The sequence below is a fragment of the Amblyomma americanum genome, chromosome 2 (assembly GCF_052857255.1).
Source record: "Amblyomma americanum isolate KBUSLIRL-KWMA chromosome 2, ASM5285725v1, whole genome shotgun sequence".
Classification (NCBI taxonomy): Eukaryota; Metazoa; Arthropoda; class Arachnida; order Ixodida; family Ixodidae; genus Amblyomma; species Amblyomma americanum.
The window spans coordinates 176158117-176181985 of NC_135498.1; the positions used below are offsets into that span (position 1 = coordinate 176158117).

The 23869-nt window shown below is 46.0% G+C and overlaps 1 protein-coding gene across 1 annotated transcript; it reads right to left on the minus strand.

The window, feature by feature from the left end:
• Window positions 1-19999: 19999 nt before the first annotated feature.
• On the minus strand, window positions 20000-23158 carry LOC144120255 (uncharacterized). Its single transcript, XM_077652654.1, has 2 exons — window positions 23147-23158; window positions 20000-20702 (listed from the first exon to the last, which is right to left on the minus strand). Exons 1-2 carry the CDS (start codon window positions 23156-23158, stop codon window positions 20244-20246), a joined length of 471 nt encoding a protein of 156 aa, XP_077508780.1. The 3' UTR covers window positions 20000-20243.
• Window positions 23159-23869: the final 711 nt, after the last annotated feature.

Sequence of the window (23869 nt, forward strand, 5' to 3'; positions counted from 1 at the left end):
TCATGCGGCTTTAAGAACTCAGGCTATGACGGGCGCCGTAGTGAAGGGCTCCGGAAATTTCGACAACCTGCGGTTCTTTACCGCGCACTTACATTCGACAGTACACGGGTTTCTAGAATTTCACCTCCATCGAAATTCGACGCAGCGGCCGGGATCAAACCCGCTTCTTACTTAGCAGGGAGGGAATAGCTACCTCAATTCATTATTGCTTTCAGACGCCGCGGTGGCTGAGTGGTTATGGCGGTCGGCTGCTGGTCCGAAAGACGCGGGTTCGATCCCAGCCGCGGCGGTCGAATTTCGATGGAGGCGAATTCCTAGAGGCCCGTGTACTGTGCGATGTCAGTACACGTAAAGAACCCCAGGTGGTCGAAATTTCCCATAAACCATAAACCAAACCATCATTTTTGCTGTCCACGGTTCATGGGTGAACGACTTTTATATTAACCTACTACGCATTTCGACTGCTGGGAAGACTATTTCTGCGGCGATCTGTAACGTCACAAGTTTCTTGAATGGATAGTCTTGCTATCAGCAGATTAACTCTGAGCGAAAGAAGGAGGACAAGGAAGGGAACAAGGAACACAGGATTGGCGCTAACTACCAACTCCTAAAACAGCTAGATGTATAGCTATTAGTACCGCACAATAAAGATAAGTGAGTTCCCGGCGCAGAGAAGGCGTTGAACCCGTGCTCCACTTCCATCTTTTTTCGCAAGTGCGAAGCTTTATTCCAGAAAATGAAGTAGAGTAAAAGAAGCAATAGGCCAGATGGAAAGAAACGGGTGGCGGTCCTTCCGCACTTCCACTAGCTGTCACAAAAAGTGATAAAGGCACGTAGAAACAAGGTATCAGGTAAAAGTGTATTCTGCCGAATGAAGATGGGATAAATATGCTCCATGCTAAGCGGGAAAAAACAAGGGGCCTGCACCCCAAAACATGCTAGCCGGAATATCGAATGCCGGCCCAGATCCCCCACACGTGTGCAAAAAAAGTAAGCATTGGCCACACCAGGCTTCGTTTTATGAGAGAGGAAATTAGAATCTTCTGAACCTGAATCCAAGTCCCGGGGATATGCCCGGCAAATGCAACCAACCCCGTCACGAACGACGGCCTTTGATATAGGGTACCAAATCTTTGCTGACAGCGAATAGAAGTACATGAGGGTTTAATACGCCAGCCCTCGAAACGACATTTAAGAAAACAATGGCAAGGGTTTAACTTAGTTAAACCGAGAAGACGTGCGAAAGCAGGTGGTGATCTTTCAATTGCAGCAGGTACTTAAGCTCCACCTTAAAGGCATGACGCGATGTATTTTGTGGCTTAATATATCCCTATAAGCAGATTTTCTCATTATATACTTAACATTCATAAATGGCGGTTAGTCCTCATACCACTGCCAGCGCATTGGCGCAGCGGTTAAGTGATGCGCCGCTGTCTGGCAGGTGGCTGCTCCTATCACAGCCATCCGCAGGGATTGTGCGAACCAAGTTGTTCAAGGGTGGTACACTAACGGTGACCCCTTGAAAACCTGGCGTAGTGAAGCTTTTGCTTCAAAAGCCATTTGTCCTCTTTGTGCTTCTGGCAGGTGGCAACCCGCACTCCGTGCGGCGCGCCAAGTGCCCATGTGTATGATACGTATACATATAGGTCCCATGTGTAATTTGGACCTGGTTACACACAAGAATAATGTTACTAAGTAGTTAACAGCTCTTCCACCGCCCTGGTGGGCAGGTTGCGATAACTGTCACGGATCCCCGGAGAGCACTTGGGCCGAAAGAATGGACTAGGCGAGATGTGTGCCCACACAGACGCATATTTAATAACCCTACGTGACACAAACACTAGCACACAAAACTAACAAAACAGACACAAAACTCAGACTATACCTATACACACGACCCGGGAACACTACAACCAGCGTCTACTACTAGTGCTCGGAGTTCGGGCGCACGGTTCGGTGCTGATGGAGCGTTGCATGGGTCCTGTAGCCGGCGTTGAGGTGGCGTTCGAAGTGCTCAGGCTGGCTTCGCTCGCAGCGTCGTTGGCGGCGTCGTACAAGCTACCGGTCCAAGCACCCATGGAGGTGATGGTGGCGATGTTGGCGTTGTGGGCACCACCCGGATGGATGGCAACAGCGCTGGAGGCACCCCTGGCTGCAGCAGGTGTTTGCGGCATTCGTTGACTCCCCGGAACGGACTCAGGAACGGAAGAAAATCCACGGTGCGACGCCGTAGAACTCGAGACCACCGGAACAGTAGCCGGCATTGCTCTCTTCTAGCCGAGGTGTCATTTACTTTCCGGAACCTCCGATTCTTTTGTTCCCCCCGTGCCTCGCTCTTTCTCGCTTTTTTATTGACTTGGCGTTAATCGACGTCGTCCTTGTCGTCGTCATCTTCTTCTTTTATTAATATTAAACAGCGTGCGCTAACAGGACGAACACAGGAAACCTGGAGACAGAGGAAAGAAGCGCAACATCCAACTTTAATAACAGGAAAAGAACCCAGACGCTCTTTTATATCTGCTGGGCTGTGAGGATGTGCGAATTGAATGACAGAGGCAAACAACTTCAAACAGCGGCAAACAAAAACATAAAAAACAGGTGGCGTAACAAAGCTCACTATGCAGTCCGAAAATCTGAATGTAACAGGTGACCAAGACTGATAACGGTTGATATGAAGTGCAAAAACATGAGCAGAGAAAACGTAAGGAACCACACGAGGCATATGTAAAAGATGAAACTTAAAAAGGCACATTATGCGGCGTGTAAATAGCGCCTAAAAACAGTAAGAACGAAACAACATAGGGGAATGCAGAGTAAGAGAATACTGCTAAAAAAACATATGAAAAGAACCTAGACGAAACCATCTAAAGAGGATAGTTCCTTTCTAAAAAGAAGAATAGAAGGCGTGCTAACGCACTTCTCTTTTTCTTTGGTCAATGTAAAAGGCCTCAAAGATTTCTTTTTCAGTCTTGTCCGGTGCCTTGGTTTATTTTCTCCGCCAATCATCTCTTCCCACCTCACCGAATACTTCATCTTCTTTAATCTTCGATTAATAAACGTCATGCTTAACGCCAACCTCGTCGTCTTCAAACCTCTTTCGATCATACTTCTATTTCAAACTCCGTATTATATGTGACAATGACGCCCTAATTTCTCGTGATCTAAGTAGAAGGTATACCATCTGCTTTTTCGCTCACCACGCCACCACCGCCGACGACGGCGACAACGCCAACGCCGATGACGCTGGATTTTCTGCTAAAGAGCAGCCGTGACTGATATACATGCATTGAACGACAGAAATAAACATTGTGTCAATTATCAACTGTGCTTCATTCATGCTATAGAAATTAACACATTTGAAAGAATGCACACTTGATATGCCACTTTAATCACAGAGCAAAATCGTGAATAACAATGCAAAACCAAGATAAGCAATGCAGCAGAATGGCCAGAGAGTACTAGCGCATTTAATTGTGATCTCGTCTAACTAGGTAGATGTGCCGTCATTTTTTCTTTATAAAGAATGTGCATTCGTGCACGAGTACCCCTTCAAGCTTTCTACCAGAGAAAGACAGGAGTATCTTGGAACGCACTAGATTGATGCTATTGAACTACCGCTAGGCGTCTTAATCAGATGTTTTTTCGTTATAGGTCTGCTTTTATTACTCCCTTTTTTAGCCTAGGTGCCTGCGCAGTACAGTTCTTTGCCAGCGATGGCTTTGGCAGGCCTGAATACAAAGTGCTGTTTTCGTTTGTGGCTGTGAAATTATTGTTATATTATTATTATTATTATTATTATTATTATTATTATTATTATTATTATTATTATTATTATTATTATTATTATTATTATTATTATTATGTTCAGGTCGCCGGGCATGTCGTTCGACTTCGGGATCAGTGGGATAACCGACTTTATTCATGAATTTTATTAAAGTAGGCTCGAATGCCTGTACAACAAAGAATTGCATTGATCAGTCAGTATCGACCATAGCACCGTTATGCGAGTCAATTTATATGCGCCCAACAACTCCTCACGAAGTAGAAATGTTAATAAACAAGCTTAAAAATAATGCTGCTGCTGGAATCGATGTCATCGGCCCGATTGAGTTCAAGTATATATCCGCAGTGATATCCATTAGTTTGGCCTTTATTATAAATCTTACGTTGTCCACAGGAGTCTTTCCACAAAAGTTAAAGGTGGCAAGAGTCACCCCTATATATAAAGGCGCGGGCCCTGAAAACTTAGCAAATTACCGCCCTATATCCGTCCTGCCAACGCTTTCAAAAATTTTTGAAGGTGTCATTCATAACCGATTAGTGTCATTTTTTGATAAACATAACATTATTACAGAAAGTCAATATGGTTTTCGAAAAGGGAAATCAACGGAGCAGGCTTTGTTATACATTAAGGATAAAATAATTTCTAACATTGAGGATCGAAAATACACTGTAGGACTTTTTCTCGATATTAAAAAGGCGTTCGATTCTATACAATACAACATCTTACTACACAAATTATCTATGTACGGTGTACGTGGTGTTGCCCTGCAACTTCTATCTTCTTATCTTTATGATCGATATCAAATAGTACTCATTAATGGCTCAAGTTCATCACAGTTAAAACTAACTCAGGGTGTCCCACAGGGAGCGATATTAGGACCGTTGCTCTTCCTCGCGTATATTAATGATATTGTGAAAATACCTGAATCACCAGAGATCATTATGTATGCAGATGACACTAATATTTTTTTTCACATCGCATGAGATAACAGCACTCGAAACCAAAGTAAATAACTATCTAGTGCACTTGTCCAGCTGGCTGAAGGAAAATATGCAAGAACTGAATTTATAAAAGACAACATTTATCGTATTTCGCCCAGTTAACAAACCACTGCACAAAAGAATAACACTTAAATTTGATGACCAATGTCTTTCCTTGGTTAAAGAACAAAAATTCCTTGGCGTATGGTTCCAGGAAGAATTGTCATGGACGCCACATGTGAACCATCTAACAAATGAACTAGTACGAACCGTAGGATGTTTATACAAAGTAGGGCACATAATTCCTCTATGGCTAAAACAATTGTTGTACAACTCCCTGTTCTATTCAAAACTAATATATGGGATGATGGTGTTGGGAAAAGGCAATTACAATAAGCTCATAATACTGCAGAAAAAGATATTACGTTGTTATGAAAATTATTATGGACGTTACCAGCTCCTACAAATTTCTCCTTTGTTCTTAAAATATAAAATGCTGAGGACTGACCAGCTATACTACTATAAACTACTTCAGTTCGTACAACTCCGGAAGCTGCACATTTGTGAACGGGGAAGAAAACTCCACTTATCCTTTCCGACACAATAAAAGACGCATACCAAAAACTAGAACCAATTACGGTAAACAAACAGTTCCTTATCAAATGGCTTCGATTCTTAATAAACTTGAAGGTAACTTGAATTTCGCATCTAATATTAGCACATTCAAAAAGCACATTAAAGATGTCCTAATAATACCAGGTGTTTTGTACGGGGAGTGACGAGTACATATGACATGCATACTCAGGATGTATCCTTCTTTTGTACTATGGTTTTTCACTTTATTTTTGTAATAAGTGTCCTTCAATGTATTGTCTACTGAACAAAATCTCTGTATAATATCCTTGCATTTTTTTTGTACTTATCATATTGTGTTAATGTTGTGGTTATAATAGCATAATTTACCCACATCTGTTTTAATTATGTGACTTACCTTCTTGTTATGCTCAAATTTGTATTGCACTTCCGTCGACTGCAGAGGGACAGAGGCCTCGTCAGGCGCCACAGCCTTTAGCCTCTGCCCCTGCAGCAGATGCTGTAACTGCTCTGCTGAAATAAATCTTTCTTTCTTTCTTCTTCAAAAAATTACCCTTTGCTGCACTGCACATTCCTCTGGCGACTTCAATATTCGCCTCTTTCTTTCTGGCAACTGCCTGTGCATGCAAGAGCATTTCTCGCCTTTCATCCTCGCACCCTCTCTTAACTCGGCTGCAGCTGGCGCGACGCCTTCCTCCCTTTAGTTGCAGCTGGCAAGATTCTCTTCCGATCTTACCCGAGTTACTACGAGTGTTTAACGTGACCAGCGACAGCTTTTTCGGCGTTCACCCATCTAGAGTTAGCGCACTGAAAACATCGAAATGCTGTGTTGTTCGGTGCTCATGGACAACAGTGGCTTTGTCGGCGCCTGGGAAAACGCCTTATGCGCTGACAGCATATTGGAGGAAGCAAAGTTACTCAAAGCGAAAGTGACATTACTCAGGTCTAGCAGGCATTGCGCGCATTATAGGGCCTTCAGCACATTGGTCGAATGCAGCAGGTAAACAACTACATCTCCGGCATACACCAGGCGTGACTGCCACTTCAGACCAGTTCAAACGGTGTGCATCATGATTTGGTGCGTGATCAGCGCTGAGCAGACAGAACGAGAAGACCTGAACTGTGACAGAACATCATCGTCATGAAATCCGTCTTCTCAGTCTCTCTAGCCCATCGCTATCTGCCAGTATCCGCTTTTAGACGTAATCAGGTGACGAACCTGGCAACCATCACATCGCCGGCCAAGAGCGGTCATCTATCGTTTGGGGGCGGGTAAACGTCCTTTTTGGTCACATTGTTCATTTTCCGGAAACCGACACAAAGCCACAGGGCTTTGTCATTCTATTTTATAACATACATACATACATACATACATACATACATACATACATACATACATACATACATACATACATACATACATACATACATACATACATACATACATACATACATACATACATACATACATACATACATACATACATACATACATACATACATACATACATACATACATACATACATACATACATACATACATACATACATACATACATACATACATACATACATACATACATACATACATGTTTTATTTTCCAGAAAGAAGTGGAAGGAGGCGGAGGGAAAACCCGTGCATTTGCGGCTTGAGAAATCTTCCGCCACATTACAGCGTACACAGCAACAGAGTAGAGCAATAGACAAAGATACAATGCCCCATTTTTTTTTGCCAAAAGAAAAGAAAAAGGGCACTATATGTCATCAGAATATGGAATAAGCATAATTAAGATTTTCAATACAGAACTGTTTTTCGACACCTGGAAAACTCCTCTTTTTCAAAATTAAAACAATGAAATGGAGCATGAAGGTAGACCTTTGTGGTCATTCACAAAACGGAGTATGAGCAACAAAATATTTTTACACAAATGAATGAGACATATTGAATACATCAGTGCCTTCTTTTTCTACAGCATTCAATTATTGCGGAAGATTATACCAGAGTTGTAGTTGTCCATAGGCAGTGCGACATTTTTTAACTTTCCATCGTTGTGGAGTTCGGGTGCTGTAGATGGGATAATTAGGTTTTAATTCTACCATTTCCGTAAAAACTGAACTCTGTCGTTGGACACTTAAACGGTACTGCCTGCATAGTTTGGATTCGTATTTATTTATTACTTTCAATAAATTAAGAGAAGCAAAGATATGCGAAGACGGTGCTGTGTATTCAACGTTTTCAATTATTTGTACTCTTTTTTTCCTGTAGCTTCGGTTCCGGAGGTGGTTGGTTCAAAAGCCACCGCCGGACACCCATCGGCAAAAACGGGTACAAGCCCCTCCGGCCCGGCGCCCGGCGTCCTCAGGGTTGTGTGCTTGCAGCAGACTCCGTTAACCCCGCTACGCCGTTTCGGTGTTAAACCCAGTTTCGAACACTCAGCCTCCAAAGGTGGTTCGTGTTTCACTTCTAAGAGGAGCTCCACTCAAGCTCCTACGCTCTAGCCAGCTTGTCTCAACAGTCGTACAGGTTCAAACGTATCACTAAAGTCCAGGCCAAGTTGTATTTTCCGGCTGTCCGACTTTGCTAGAAAAAAAGGGCCACGAAAATGGGCTTGTACCGCACGAGGCGGATTGAAGGTTGCTTGACGGCGGAACTTATCCCTGATCCACCAAGGCAGCGATTTGGTACAAAACCCTTTTCCCAAGCATTACACCCTAGAAGAGCCGAGCACCAGGCCAGAGGAAATCTTGTACCCATTAAAAACCGGCGGGTACCCGGCAGCGCCCGGGATCCAATCCAGCACCGCCCGAATGCGACGCGGATTCTCTTTCACAAGGCCATGCTTCGGCGTAAAATTTTTAAAAGTTCAGTGTAAACGTTTTACAGGCGGCGCCAACGGGCTTCTCGATGGCTGGATAACAACATCCGTAAGCGTATCCTCAACACGCATTGTAGTTGGTTGGTTGGTAATAATTTTATTTAGACCCACTTCAGCAGATCAGGTGAGGATGGGTGAAGGGGGAGGGGTGTTGAGCAGGACGGCGACGGGCCCTCGGGCTTCTCTAGATGGCCTGGCACCGTTGGGCCGCGGCGACTTTCAAAGCCCAGCCCACGACGCGAAGCTGTAGATCCGCCTGTGAGGTGCACAGAGCAGCCTCCCATCGCTCCTGTGATTCCATCTCTTGGAAGGGAGGTTTCGATTTGTTTGGATAAATTTGATATCTGTGTTTAAAATGTGCTCTGCTGCTTGGGCATAAATGACAAGTTGGAGATTTCTTCCCTCTATGTATGAAGGAGAGGAGGAAAGGCGATGGCATGGTGGCGGTTTGCAATCAACGCCATACCACCTGCTCGGTTCTGATTAGAGAAGGGTGAGGAGGGGGGCAGATTTTGCCGGAGTGGTTTCTTTCCTTTTCGGTGAAACGCAGTATGAGCTCTGACAAAAAGGCTTGGTGGACTTTTTGGGAATAATGCGGTGCTTGGCGCCAGGACTGCAACCTATCTTGGAGCTCGTGGCGAAGAAATATCCGAACTTTGTTACAACAAAGAAGCCTTATGAGCAAACATCATGCGTGGGATGGCTTTGATGGACTGAAGGTCATGGCATGGTGCGGCTTCGTCTTGAGGGAAAACCCCTAGAGCCTTAAAATTAGGAAGTAGAGCGGCGTCTTGGTAGCAGAAACGGTCATGTCCTTGGTGAGGTGCTAAAACTCGTTGCGAGAGTCGTAAGGATAATCCTAGTACAGCCACGATTTCAGTTGGACGAGACCTTGAGCGACAGTTGTTTCCTTCTTCAGCGGAAGCGGACGTGGCCACCGCGGTACCTCCGCACTCATGGAACAACTCATTTCTATTGAGAACGAGCACATTGAACTATGCATGGTGGCGCCATGATGTCGTCGTCGATGATACAAATAGCGTTAATTCGTGATCTTTTGTGTCTCAGTGGACGTGAGCCGTGATACCGCAAGCCAATGCTAGCGCCGTTCCTCTGCAGGAAGTCGAAGCCCTGGACCAGGTATCTCGAGATCTGAGAAGGTACTGCTCTTTCTCTAGTGTACATGAAAACCGTCGTCGCTTCAAAATTTTTTCAGTTCATGTACGAAGGCACGGCGCAAAATAGAAGAAGCGGCAACGCTATCAAGTAAGAGAGCCACGTCAACTCCACCAACCTTTACACACAAATCGATATATCGTGTCGGATGCTGTCTCACCCTAGTGGAAAACTGTCGTATCGCCGTGATGCCGCTGGAGGATGTTCACATGTCTCGACGTCCGTTGTCTTGAGTTCAGATGTTATTGGCATCAATTCAACCGCAGTGGGCAGGGAGAGCGGCGTCCACTGTAGCTTGTATTTCGGCGGGGGCTCGATGAAGGAAAGAGTATCGGCGACGCTGGTCGAGACTCGCGGAAGTCATAGATGACGGGATTCTGGTGCGCTGATAGGTGAACTATCTCAAGTGGCCGTTCACTATTCCGAAAGCAATGCCGTGCGGTGAGCAACTACGCAGGCCCATGCGGTGGAACCGGTACTCACTGCTGAGGTGACCCGCATTGGCACATTGATAGAACAGGGGCTTACGGTTCAGGGCACACCTCATATCCATTTTTCGGGGTCGATGGTAGGCTGGCGGGACGGAATCACGACGAGGATCCGGTGGCTTCACTACTGCAGCCGTGGCATTTACTTCGTAACCCGCTGCTTGACGTAGAAAGGTGCTTACATGGGTCTTGTGCCAGGTCTTTGGGGAACTCAGACACCGGCGCTTGTTGTGCTGTTGTCACAAAATTCGGCGCATTTTCGAAAAATACCAGCACTGCGCCTAAACTATCGCGCCCACGCGCGGTAAAGTAAAACAAAAACAGCGGGGAAGAACCCCCGGAGAGAGCCACTATTTTGATCGGTGGATAGAACTTTCAGAAATTGCACCGGAATACAGTGAACTTCGCGAGCTACTCATCAATGAATAATTCCTGAGTAGCTGTCACCCGAGCTTGTCGCTGTACTTAAAGGAAAAAAAAGCCAACACTCTCTCCGAAATGCTAGAGCTTGCCTACCAATTTTTGGAAGCTCAAGGAGGAACGAATCTGACCAAGATTAAGAATACGAATTCGGAGAGCGCGGGAAATACCGACAGCCGCGATTCGCGATTTAGCCCAAAGGCTCCACCAAAGTGCTACATGTGCAACAAGTCAGGCCACTACGCGTCTAATTGCCGCAACAGCGCTACGAACAGTAGCCTAACAGTTTTTTTTTTAGTGCGGCCAGAAGGGTCACAGAGCCGCGGCTTGTCCGAACCCAAGCAAACAGATTCCACAGGTATCATGCGTACGGGCCTCCTCAGGTCCCCACCTTGAGGTAGAAGATGAAAATGGGTTTGTAGAACTAAAGAACGGCAAGAAGGTACCAGTCGTGCACGCCGTAGTGAACGCGCTGCCCGAAGCTGAAATGAACAGAATGCCTGTAATGAAGGGGAAGGTAGGAGAAAAAACAATTACAGTGTTGCGAGACACGGGAAGCACCACTGTAATCATAAAACGAACATTAGTGAGAGATAAAGATCTCACTGGAACGAAGAGCCTTGTGCGGCTATTGGACGGTTCGTTTCAGCGCTTGCCGGAAGCTGAAGTACATGTGCGAACTCTCTACTACAGCGGGAAACTAACTGCACTGTGCATAGAGCGCCCCATATACAACCTCATATTGGGAAATATAAAAGGGGAAAAGTGTCCAAAGGGCCCAGAAAGTAGCCACGAGACAAAGAAATTGGAATCCTGCTCTTCGGAAGGGCGCAGTGAACGCCAAGCGAAAAATAAGTGGCGAAAGAGTTGCGAGCGTGCTAGCTTAAACAAAGGAGCAGTGAAGCAGACAGTCAAGCATGAAGAACAGAAGAGTCCCGCGGAGGAGCATTCCAAGGAAGAAAAAAACGTTTCCGCAGGAAGGGACGGGCACTGCAGTAGAAAGCCGTGCGAAGCCGAAAGAAAGGACACGGAATGATCACAAGGAAGCAGCGAAACGCAAAAGAAAGACAGCACAAGAGGACAAGGTGTCTGAAACTCCGGCTAGGCTCAGCTTAGCGCCGCGCAGGTTCTGGACATGTTCATCGTGCTGTTGTGCACAATACTTCAGCTGAATTTCGATCACACAGGAAAAATTCTGGAATGTGACCAAGCGTGCATTCACACCGGTCAATATTCTGCGCCTGTGTGTTTTGACGCAGGTGCCCTGGAATCCATCGATTGCCTTGTTTGTATGTGCATACCTAAGCGCACAGTTCTTTTCCGAGTCGGAAAGTTTATCTGGAGGGTTCAGGTTGGGCAAAACAGAAGCCCAGGTTGACCGAGAAAAAGACCTGCGAGCCGAAGGGACTCTTGTGAACAGTGAAGGTCCTCACGGACGCATTACGGAAGCGCAAGTAGGAAATGTATCTGGAAGTATAGGCGCAAGCATTGTTTGAACTTGAATGCCCCCTGTTTGTGTTGATTTATTGTGTTGGCGAGTTGCGGTATGTGCTGAAGTACATTGTGACTATTGTCAAGTGCCATGTATGTAAGAACATGATTGAGTTTGTGTATTTTGGCATTCGCCATTGAGTTTGTGAGCGCAAGCATATGCGCGCGAATTTTGTGTTTTGTGAATATTGTTGTACAATATTCTTAAAGGAAGGGGCAGTGTCACAAAATTCAGCGCATTTTCGAAAAAAAAACGGCCCTGCGCCTAAACAATCGCGCCCGCGCGCGGTAAAGTAAGACACAAAAAAAAAACAGCGGGGAAGAACCCCAGGAGAGCACGTAAACCGTGCGTGGGCTTTTCACTAAGCTCGCCGGCGGGGCGCCAAGGTACACATATACACACCGTGGGAAAGCCTGTGAATATAAGGTAATACTTCAATTTTTCTGGGACCTTCATCTTTATCTGTCAGCCTTGTGTTTTTTCTTTGTTTGCGCATGCGTTCTCTTACTGCTACTACAAGGTACCTCAGGCAACCCGCTTCCTGAAGGCGATCAACCAGTACACTGAAACTTGTTGTCATTAGGCAGGTGCCCGACTTATTGACTGCATTAGACAGGCATGTTTTACTACTCCTCTCTTAACCAACTTCGTATGTGCCGAGGTAAACGGTAAGATAGCCTTATTCCCTCTAGGCACATACATCCAGCAAACTCGACTCGACAAACAAAGAAAAAAACATTTGGTTGACAGATAAAGATGAAGGTCCCAACAAAAATGAATACCCTATATTCACCGGCTTTCCCACGGCCTCAAAAAGATTGAAGAGAAAACTGGAGTGAATATCTGCATGTCAGCCCCCAAAAAATTGTGCCGCTGAAAACTCATGAAGAACCTCTTTGTAACTTGCACCGATAACGTTATATACAGGATGCCGCTTTCATGTGGCAAGTTGTATATCGGGCAGACAAGCCAGTGCCTGAAGAAGCGACTCAGCGAGCACCACAGAAATGTTAGTTATGAAGACCCACGTATATTGGCTCGTCACTGCGATGGTCACAAGTGCACGCCTATGTTCGAGGAGTGTTCAGTGTTAGGAAAAAATAGCGATCGAAAACGAGGGCGATAATTGAAGCTGCGGCGATGGAAAAGGAGGGATTGGAAAATTGTGTCAGTGATCCTTCGGTGTCATTATCAAGAAAAGACTTAGCTTTCTTAGACTCAAGGTGGCGGGGGATAGTACGAAACTTGCTCACTGATTGGTGGTTTTTATCGTGCTTTTACATCTCATTCCTTGACACATCATGACCTTGACAAGATAATCGTTGTTATTAGTCTATACCGGTACTATACGTGATCTTTATAAGGTGTCAGCGCCGATTAAAGATTGTTTAGTGGATGTTTAGCGCTCGTGTTGTGTCCCTTTAATTTTGGGCGCTATGAATCCTCATATTGACTACCCACTAGCCCGAACCCTGACCCTTCTGCCTTTTGCTGCGCGAGAGTAGCACAGCTCCTGCTCGCTCCTAGCGCTCACCATTGGGAAAACAGGCCAGCAGGTTGTGGCGAAAGGCATTCTAGCAATGGAAAAGAAGCCTTATGGTTGTTTAACCTTGTCGGGGCCGTCTCTTCGAGTTTGAAATATACTTTTTGCAGCCTACGGTGTTCGAACCCGACCGCGGCGGCTGCGTTTTTATGGAGCAAAAACGCTAAGGCGCCCGTCTGCTGTGCGATGTCAGTGCACGTTAAAGATCCCCAGGTGGTCGAAATTATTCCGGAGCCCTCCACTACGGCACCTCTTCTTCCTTTCTTCTTTCACTCCCTCCTTTATCCCTTCCCTTACTGCGCGGTTCAGGTGTCCAACAATATATGAGACAGATACTGCGCCATTTCCTTTCCCCCAAAACCAATTATTATTATTATTATTAGCCTACGGTGTTCTCTCTGGCCATCTGTAGCGAGCTCGACGCTCGCAGGTCTCGAGACAATCCTCGGCGTCCTCAAACTGGCCGCCGTTAATAGGACCTGAGCCGGGGGCCTGCTCACGATTGCCACGGCGGGCAGCTGCTTCGGACGTCCGAGGCTGCCTCGCCTTTTTGGCGGCTTGAAGGGGAGCGAATCCGTGGGACACTTCATGAAGACTGCGGCTGCGACGATGGTGGAATGGAGTGAGAACCGGACTGATCGAGAGCGTACGGAAGTCTGGAAAATACCCGCGTCCTTAAGCCAGATTTGAAAGGGGTATTAGAAAGCATGGAACTAGGGGCCGATGAACTACCACTTCCGTTATTGCTGACCTCAAGAGACAAATGATGTGCACCGACTGCTTGAAATTGGTCAAGGCACAGGCGTGGACTGAAAGATGTCCGAGTGAGGGAGAGTGGGGTGTTGATTAACCTCTACAACATTTTCTCCTAAGGTATGGTTTAATTCTTAATATTACTAGTTATTTAAATACGTAGCATGTAGCGATAGCTACATTGCGCTAGCATTTCGAGCCTTCAGCGTGGCGGCGCCGCCACCCTGTGTCTGCGTCGCCAAGCCGTGGCTTCGCCGCCACGCTGCCACGTGGTTGGTCACTTGGTGCGGAGCAGCTGCCGGCGGCGCGGCGCCGTGACTGATCACGTGGTTCGTCACCTGGTTGGTCACGTGACTAAGTTCCACTCGGCCATCTGTATCTATCGCGTCACTCCAGGTTTAACCAGAGCTAAACTACCGCCAATTTGTTTAGCGTGTGAGGTGAAAACTTTCCCGGTTATACCGCAGCGGTGGCCTAGTGAGCATCCGCCTCCCATGCGGAAGGTTCGGTGTTCGATCCCCAGTGCCGCCGGGTACCCACCGGTGATACAATAGGTACAAGCTTCCCCCCCGCCTGGTGCTCGGCTTAATCAGGGTGAAAAGGCTGGGAAATGGGTCTTTGACCCCACCTTGAGCAAACAAAAATACGTTGCGCCATGGCGCTCTTTTTCTGCAGATGCCCTTGCGCCATAAAAAAAAAACTTGTTTAAAAATTTTCTACGCATTCTTAACTCAATCAGTTAATGATTGATTTCATGGTTAGGAAAGGAAACAGTGTACCTAGTTTTGGGTGCAATTCGCTTTTATTTATTTTGTAAAAAGAATTGGGATACATAGTAATGATCAAGCGCGCAACTAACGATCCCTATACTGAGCCCTTGGGTACACCGTAGAGAACGTAATGAGCAAAGAATAGAGACATCTACTTTAAACTTTGCTTTTGGCAAGCAAAGAAGATGCTTTGCTTAGCTGGATCTGTAAATTCATACCAGCCTAATTCTGACCGTAGGGTAACATAAGTAACGGCATCAAGCTCTTTACTAATGTAACTAAGAATGGAGACCACATTTTCGTTTTTATTTAAAAAATAAAATTCTTTATGATGAGGTGTACGAGCTTCTCCTTACAGGCGCTGACTTTACTTGATTTATTTATTTCATTAAAAAACGTACAAGATTGGATTGGATTGGAGCAAACTTTATTTGTGCCTGCAGCTGGGCGCTCGCGCGCCCCGACGAGGGCCTACGTCGTCTACGAGGTTGCCGTTACTCGGCGCGGGTCTCCGTTCGCCGTTGCCGGCTCGCTGGGTCCCTGCCTTTCGAGCTCCCCGAGGACCTGCTGGCAAGGGTGGTCAAACGGGCTAGTTGGTAGCTCATATTTGGAAAAAACAGCACACCTTTAGACACGAACAGAGGCAGATATAACGACACAGAGCTGACTTCAACTAGTTTTTTATTGCAGAGTGACACAATATATATACGAAAAGTGGGCGCGAATACATGGGAAGCAGCTGCTATGTTTGCACGCGACAGAAAGATCACTGAGGTCAAAAGAAACGAGGTGATAAAGTGCAACTGGGAGTGTAAAAAGGTAAGGGCTGGTAGAGGATGGCACCGAAAGGCAGTAACAGAATGACAAATGACAATGCGATAACAACATAAAAAATAACAAAAAAATAGTAAAAGCCAAGAGGGCATTACAAGCAAAATGAAGATAAAATGCATTAAAAGGTCCAAACCAGGCCGTTGAAAACAAAGACAATTAAAATCGACTAAAAAAGCCAAAAAAAGCATAAAACAGGAGGAAAATTCGATGCCAAAAGGGCCAATAAGATCAAAAGGTTGAATTCAGAACCCATCCAATAAAAACGTCGAGGATAGGATTCAGAACCTACACAAAAAGACATCGAGGTTAAGAAAAGACTGCCTAATTACTCCAAGGAAACCTGGTTCAAATAGTCTAATTCCCGTTTGGTTACAGCAATCGATGGTGTGCTCACACAGTCTTCTCCTAGCTTTAAAATGTGGGCGGCTTCTATGATTCCACGTGTGAGTTGATGTGCATTCTTCGCGAGAACAGTGCATTCATGAAAAAGGGCTCACAAGAACGGGAGGGGCATTTTAAGCAGTGGACTCCCAGGTTTCTCTTTGCAGTGTTGTAGACATTATTTGAATGCTCCATAAGACGCTCATTGAGGCAGCGCCCGGTTTGACCCACGTAAACCTTGCCACAGCTCAAACCAATTTTGTACACCACACCAACTTCGCAAGGAACGAAAGGTGCCTGGTGTTTAACTGGGCAGGTTGGCCCTCGTAAGGCTGGGGTATTCACTCTACGACACAGCTTGGATAGCTTGTCGGGCGCCGAGAAGACAACACGGACACCTGCTTTTTGCCCAATCTTTTTGAGCCTGTGCGAAAGGTTGTGCAGGTAAGGCACCACAGCAACATTATGTTGATGGTCTGGGCCAGCACTACGTACTCTTCCTTTGAGTTTTTTGAAGACGGAGCCAGCTGCTGAGATCAGCAAGTGCTCAGGGCAGCCAGCTTTTGCTAGCCGAAGGGTTTGCTCTTTGAAGCTTTGGCACATAGAGTGTGGGCAAGATTTTATAAGGGCATTTGTGAAGCACAGGCTGACGATACTTCGCTTAACGAGCTTCGAGTGAGCCGAACTGTATGGTAACAGGGACTTGCCCCCTCTTGGTTTGAACCACCAGCAAAGGTGGTTATCTGCTGTCGATAGCCTTAAATCCAGAAAGCGTAAAAATCCACTTTCAGGTAACTCATGGGTGAGAGCAAGGGGTGCGAGGCACTGTTCAGAGGAAGCAAGCACATCTGAAAAGGCATTAGGAAAAGTATATTCGTTACTGGCCAAAAGAACCTGCTGGACGGCTCATAGCTGTTGGTCTTGGTCGTTGCTCTTCGCGGCTGCCTCCAGCCGCGGCGGGATTGTTCTTGATCTTGCTTCCTTTGGATTTTTGATGCAGTCCCACAAGATGTGCGTGTGATCTGCCGTCTCCCTCCGGCAGACTCTACATGTGTCGGTCGGGTAGGTCTCCGGGTACATGCGATGCATCAGTCCCGGGCTCGGTAGCGATCCTGTCTCGAGCTGTCTCAGTAGTACCGCCTCCGCTCGACTCAGCCTCGGGTGCGGCGGTGGGAGAGTCCTGCGAGCCAGGCGGTACGCCTTCGTGATTTCGCTGTAGTCCGTCATGTGGTCCTTGGCTCCGAACCACGTCGGACGGTGTGTTGCCGGGGCGCGGTTGGTTAGCGCTCGCGCCGCTGCGTGTGCCGTCTCATTGTGGTTCTCACTGCGTTCCGACGCGTCGCCCGCGTGCGCCGGAAACCACTTGATTCTTACTCTTCTGTCTTGCAGTTTGGTCGCTCGTAGTACGCGCTCGGCCTCCCTGCAGACTTGGCCTTTGGCGAAGTTTCGCACCGCCTGTCTCAAGTCACTGAGCACCGTGCAGCAGTCTGCGTCGGCGATGGCCAGGGCGATGGCCACCTCCTCCGCTTGTTCCGCTCCGACGCTTCTCACGCTCGCTGCCGTCCTCGTGGCGCCGGTCGACGCCTCTATGACGACCGCTGCGAAGGCGTTCCGTTGGTATTCGGCCGCGTCCACGTACCGCGCGTGCTCGTCGTTGGCGTGCAGGTCGATGAGAGCCTTGGCCCTCGCCGCTCTTCTTCCCTTGTTAAACTCGGGGTTCATGTTCATGATCATGCTTCAGGCACATAACTTGCCATATTGGAGAAGTGCAGAAAAAAACACTCTTATTAGTATAGAGTGCAACTCCTACGCCACATGCTTTTGTTAGCCGCCAGAGATTAACGGGATTGCTATTTAATCTTGCACAAAGCTCGTTTGATTTCAAGCTTGTTTCTGACAACGCAATTGCGTTATACTCATAAAACGGGAAGCTAACAAAATGAAACAGAGAGTCAATGCTTTCGAACTGTTATTCTAATGAGTGACAACTACCCGCCGAACATCGTGCGCACTTTCTAGAATAGTAATTCGGTGCTACTTATTTCAGACTAACACACACAAGGACATGGCAGGGCGGGCGCTGTTTAAGTACCGTCATGTCTGTGTGCTCGACCGTAAAATGTAGCACTGAAATACTATCCCAGAAACTGTGCATCACCAACTAGCCTCATAATATGTATTATTAGGCGATCTTGTGCACTTGCGGACTGCAAAATCATGAATAAACGGGACTGCGTACAATGCTTAGAGAAGAAGTTTTAGGCAAGGAGTCAAGACAAATGGGAGCGACTCGTCATTTAGACTTTCCGCATTGGCACCTCGAAGTAGTGCGTTGGCGAGCCTTCCATTTGCTTGTCATCCAAACAATTTTCGTTTCTAGAAGGTCACGTGTAGGTTCTGTAGTTTCGGTGGTCTCCTTTAGAAGCGTTTTTCCGTTCATTTTGGTGTTGCTATGGTAGGCATTGTCTCTGTTCAGGGGAAGAATCGTTAGACAATGTGACATTGTGCCAAAGATCCCATTTTGCATGATTTTAAGTTTTGGAGAATTACAGCTTGTGTATGGTTTCTGTTTGATTTAGTTTGACTTGGTACCTATTTTCACTGTTTCTGTTGTTTCATGACGCAGCTTTTATGAGCTCATACAGGGTTCTGTGAATATATGAGCTGGTGACTTTTTTCACGGCTTTATAGTTTAGGGACGCAGAATGGAGCGAATAGTTTTGTCCTGACTTGTTGTTTTTTGGGGACTTGCCGGGCTTTTATGTTTGTTTGCTCTTGTGCATGGTATCTGATTGGGCTTGTAATCCTATCAGTTGGTTGCGCTTTCCACCATCTATTTCGGGTGGCACTCGACTGTGTGCGTTGCGAAGTTTATGTCCGAGGTTTATGGGTTCTATGTTTTCTTGGAGTGGGCCGGCCGAGTCTATGACTATCGTTTACAATGGGGTGGTTTTGCAGTTTTTTTCTTTCCCGGGCACGTGCATACGTGCCGGTGTTTTCTTTCATAAGATGCTGAGATCGCTTTACATACGCCTTGCGTTCCTTCGCGCAATAAAGTTGTTAGTCTGTATTTGTGTGCATTATTGCCTTTTCGTTATCCGTGTCTCGTTCGCGCAGTTCTTTCTTTGCATCTTAATGCAGTACCGTGAAACGTTTCCTCGGGCCTGCCAATTACACCAGTGACAAGCCTGATACTGAGCTTGTAAATGTCTTTTAATGTAATCGTCTCTGGATGGAGAGATTACCAATATTCTGTAAACATTTTGTTATGTTTCATTCTTATGTTATTTCTGAATAACCGGCTGCACGCGGTGTGGAAATAAATATGATACACTTTGCTACACGACACATTTTCACGCAGGTCAAACAGGTCACATCGTAGGATAATTGGTATAGTTGTGGGTGTTTTAGGTGCTCTATATCGGAAGTTCCCTATTGAATTTAAGGAATGGGCGCTTGAGAACGGCGAAAACTTCCCACTTCAAAGCGCCGCTCCTTGCCGCCAGTGAGCTTATTTGGTTCAGGGCCGCATGTTTCCCTCTACAAGCACATTGTCCTTCCGTTTTCAAAGAATAAAAATGTGTTCTCGCCAGCGGCCTACACCGCTACCTGACCATATTTCTTGAAATCACTCACGCACATGTTCGTCGTGACATCAATGAAAGTTTTAAAACATCCATTAGGGCAGTTTCTTGAAGTTAAATGATATACACCCTTCTGAAGGGCGCGTTTCTTACTGTACGTAAAAATTTATAAAAGGAGTGAAATGGACGACAGGATCATGAAATAATTTATTTTATTTGCATGAAAATATGTCGACTGCAATATTGTGCTACAAAGGGAGCGACCGACCAGTGAAATTTTGCCGTCGCTGCCCCACGCCGAGTCTTGCTAGCCCGGACTCGCCGGATCTATTTCAAACAAATCGCCTATTTTGGAACTTTGAGATTGCGGCGATAGCCGTGAAGTCCACATGGTCTGAACGTGTCACCTGTAAAGCTTGCCTTTCGTCAGGTATACTAGGGAGCCACCCGTAAAACCTTAGAGTGTCGAACAAGGGTGCCTTTGTACTTGTTTGTTATAATATGGAATGCTTCAGTTCGAATGCGTCTGATTGGTTGCTGTCGCTGCAGTACCAAGCATAATGGCTAATCACCCCTTGTAACCATAGCCTCCATATCCATCATATCCACCGTAGCCACCACCGTAGCCCAGACCACCTCCGTAGCCCAGACCACCTCCGTATCCAGCGCCAAGTCCTGCTCCTCCACCGAGGCCGGAGTGGGCGAGGAGGGCTCCTCCGCTGCTGACCTTGTTGACATGATGCACCGTTCTCACGACGAAGGCAGGTCCAGCCACAGCCTTCGCAAATCCAGGGCCGCCTGAGAGAAGGGCGACACTGCTGCCGATGCCCACGCCTCCAGCGCCGCCCAAACCGACGCCAGCACCACCCAAGCCAGCAGCGCCGCCCAAGCTGCCAAGCCCTCCATATCCTAAGCCGCCGTAAACCAGGCCTCCGTATCCGAGCCCTCCATAGCCGGCTCCACCGTAGCTCGCTTTTGGAACAGCCGATGCAGTGGCCAGGACCAGGAGGAGGACGAGCGACGTAACCTGTGAAAATTAATCGGGAAGACCTTGGACGAAGTCTTAAAGCTCCGGTCGAAGAAATTATAAAGTCGCACTTTTTCCTCCGTGCGATAGAGAGTACTAATCGGCAGAAGGACATGTCAGCTTTGAATTTCAGAGTTGGGTGGCCGCATTCGCATAAATGATTAAACCTGGAAGCTGCTGCTGAAGATTATTTCAATTATCCATATAATAAATGAATGCGGAACGCAACAACGCAAGAAGAATAATATTCCGGCCAAAATCATTCTTAGAATTTTTGAGGTGAGGCTGCGTGTATTGGATCATAACTCTCACCCTTTGCATAATTTTATGTATGTGCGGGGAAATTATACGGCCTTTGTTTAGTAAAGAATTTAGGGCGACTCATAGACAGTTGCTTAAAAAATGCGATGTTGAATTTTCTATGCGTATTTTCTGGTCTGAACGTCCAGTCTTTGCAAAGTCTGAACGTACCGTAAAACATAAATCTTCATTTTTTGATTCGCTTCTTTACCTTGGTAATGATCGGTAAACGGAATTCACTGCTTTGAATTAGGCGACCATCGGTCATCAGGCGTTTCAAGAGCATCTCTTCCCTTGTTGACAGTGCGAGTATAGTTAATTATCAGGTTTGTTGTTTCTCCCCTATGTATTCATATATTCGTTCACAACCATTTGTCTCAAAATCTGCCACTCGCAATACGCCAGGAAGCCTCTTTTTCCTGACATTCTATGCCACCTGAACTTTTCCAATGGATGCAACACACATTTTTATTAAATGGCTTTAGAGTTCTATATTTTCGATTAAATATTTACTTTATTCGTTTCACAGCTACTATCGTACTACTTAAATCTAAAAGGCATGTTTTCACTTTTACTTTGTCCACGTATTACATGGATTCCTCAAGGGTTCAAAGCGCTTTGGTTTACCTAGAAATCTTTAGACATAACATTTGCAATTGTGTGCAACTCTAGCACAGCGGCCCATGTTTCTGATTGTCCACTGAGGCCTGTAGGTGTTTTTTCTATATGTCATTATGATCAGCTCGACTACGTACACAGCACCGAAAGGTTTTCCCACTGAGCTCGAAATGATTGTGATCTGCACCAGTGGCGCTAATGTTATCCCGGCTGACTACAATATTGTATGTGGCCACTGTTGTCTGCGGTCTGCTGCTGCGTTTATCTTTGCTAAGAAATTATTTCGTTGTTGTGTGAGACCATTGCTTGCGCTGCATGATATATGCATGCCGTGTGCATTTATTCTGCCTAATTCCAGCGAACAAATAATTAAGTCATGTTTCTTGTCCAAGACACTCTGCTGTATTTGTGTGTCTTTGTAGTATCCCTAACATATTGCCGTCCATTTATCAATAAATGTTTTTAATTTAATTTTCAATCATTTCGGTAAAATGTAATTTTGAGCCCCAATTGTTATAAGTAGCAAAATATCACTATTATTTTATCCCCCATTCAAAACACTGCTTTCTATAGCCTTACAGTAGCTAATAAATGCACTCTAGAGCATTCCTAATACCATTGTATTTTTCAAGCTCATGATACGGATCTGTGTTCACTGTCTTGCATAGATAAACATGGCAGCACCAGTAAAATAAATCTAGCTGTAAACGTTATTTATTGTGACTTCACTATTATTCCCAATACTTTTTTAGTCCTTCATCCGCTCTAACTCCACCCCAGAAATACTTCACTGAGCCATGCCGTTGGCAAAATGTGCGATGTAGAGGCGTTCTTTTGCTTTCTCTCATGACCAGGTTCATATATTCGCCATTCAGCCTTCCAATTTATTGATGGAAAGTTGGGGTAATAGCAATTATATACGCAAAATTAAAACAGAACAAAGGTTTCTTTAACTTTGGAGCCGAGCATCGATATTCTGTAAGTAAATGGTGGTCCATGGGCCGAAACGTTGGCATAAGTCTTGTTTTTTAATTTAACAATTTCCTGCAGGGCATTGTGATTTTCTGGACTGGCAATTATACTTCTGAAGAAGGCATTCCTTTTGTTTGCTAAATTGAATTAAATAGTTTTCTTTGTGAACCCGCTCAATATACTGCGAGGCCTGATGCAAGGACGGAAGAATCATAATAGAAGTAGGCATCAATGTGCGGCCTATGAGCTCCCTGTAATACCTGTAGAACATATGCCTTCAGACATCAGAATAGGAACAGATAAAGCAGCAGACGTCTGGAGAGGTGATACTGATGCAGTAAACTGGGATAAATAAGGGCGCGGAATTGAGAGCCGAATCAAAATCATGACCACGATGGTAAAAGCAATGGCTTTTCTGGCCTCAAAATAGCATTCATCGCAGAGGAGTCATTTCTCGCGCAAGCCAGATGGATTTCAAACAGCAGGTCTCGAATGATTTTTCATGCAGCTTGTTTCGCCCAAAAAAGCGGTTTTCATAAATGGCGTTTACTTACCAGAGCGTACATCTTTGGTGTTTGTTCAGCGAGAAAGCACTGCGTGAAACCTATAGTTACAGCACGGTGGAGGCCGGCTTTATATACACTTCAGGAACCGCTTAATCAGGGAGAAACAATGGCAAGTAACAGGTTAGGTTAAAAAAACTACACTGCAGAGGTTAAAAAAGAACTCTCACTGGTGACGAAAAGATGCGTGCCTTATCGTTACGGGGCGGCAAGCGCTGTAATACCGTCTGCCCATTTGGAGGTGGGATCACAAGGAGAGGCCTCTCGGAGGTGTTTGCGGAGCGTGGGTCTGATCGGAACCACTATGTACCGGAGAAGGAAACCCTCTTTGAGATACAGCGGCAGCGGCGAGAATAGAAAGCTGCTGACGCACAGCAGACGCTGGTGCTGCTCCGGAAATAATGCACATCGGATCTTTGAAGTTAAATGTATTTTGAGGGCAGCGTGTCGCCGCGAAGAGCAAGTCGTCCTCTTAGTCCTGCACTTTCGACTACAGAATTAGTTTTGAGGTCGCGAGATCCGAATCCGCGTGTGTAGGTAACGGTGGGTCACGGAGATGGGACTTTTCTCAGACAGGCGCCTGGTCGTAAATATCAGTACCTTTCCCACGAATCCTGTCTGACGAGGTAATAGTTACGTAATGTACAGCGTAAACTTTTTTTGTTCGTCTCAGCAAGTGATCCTACAGTTGCGTGGAAAGAGAAAGGGGAGTCA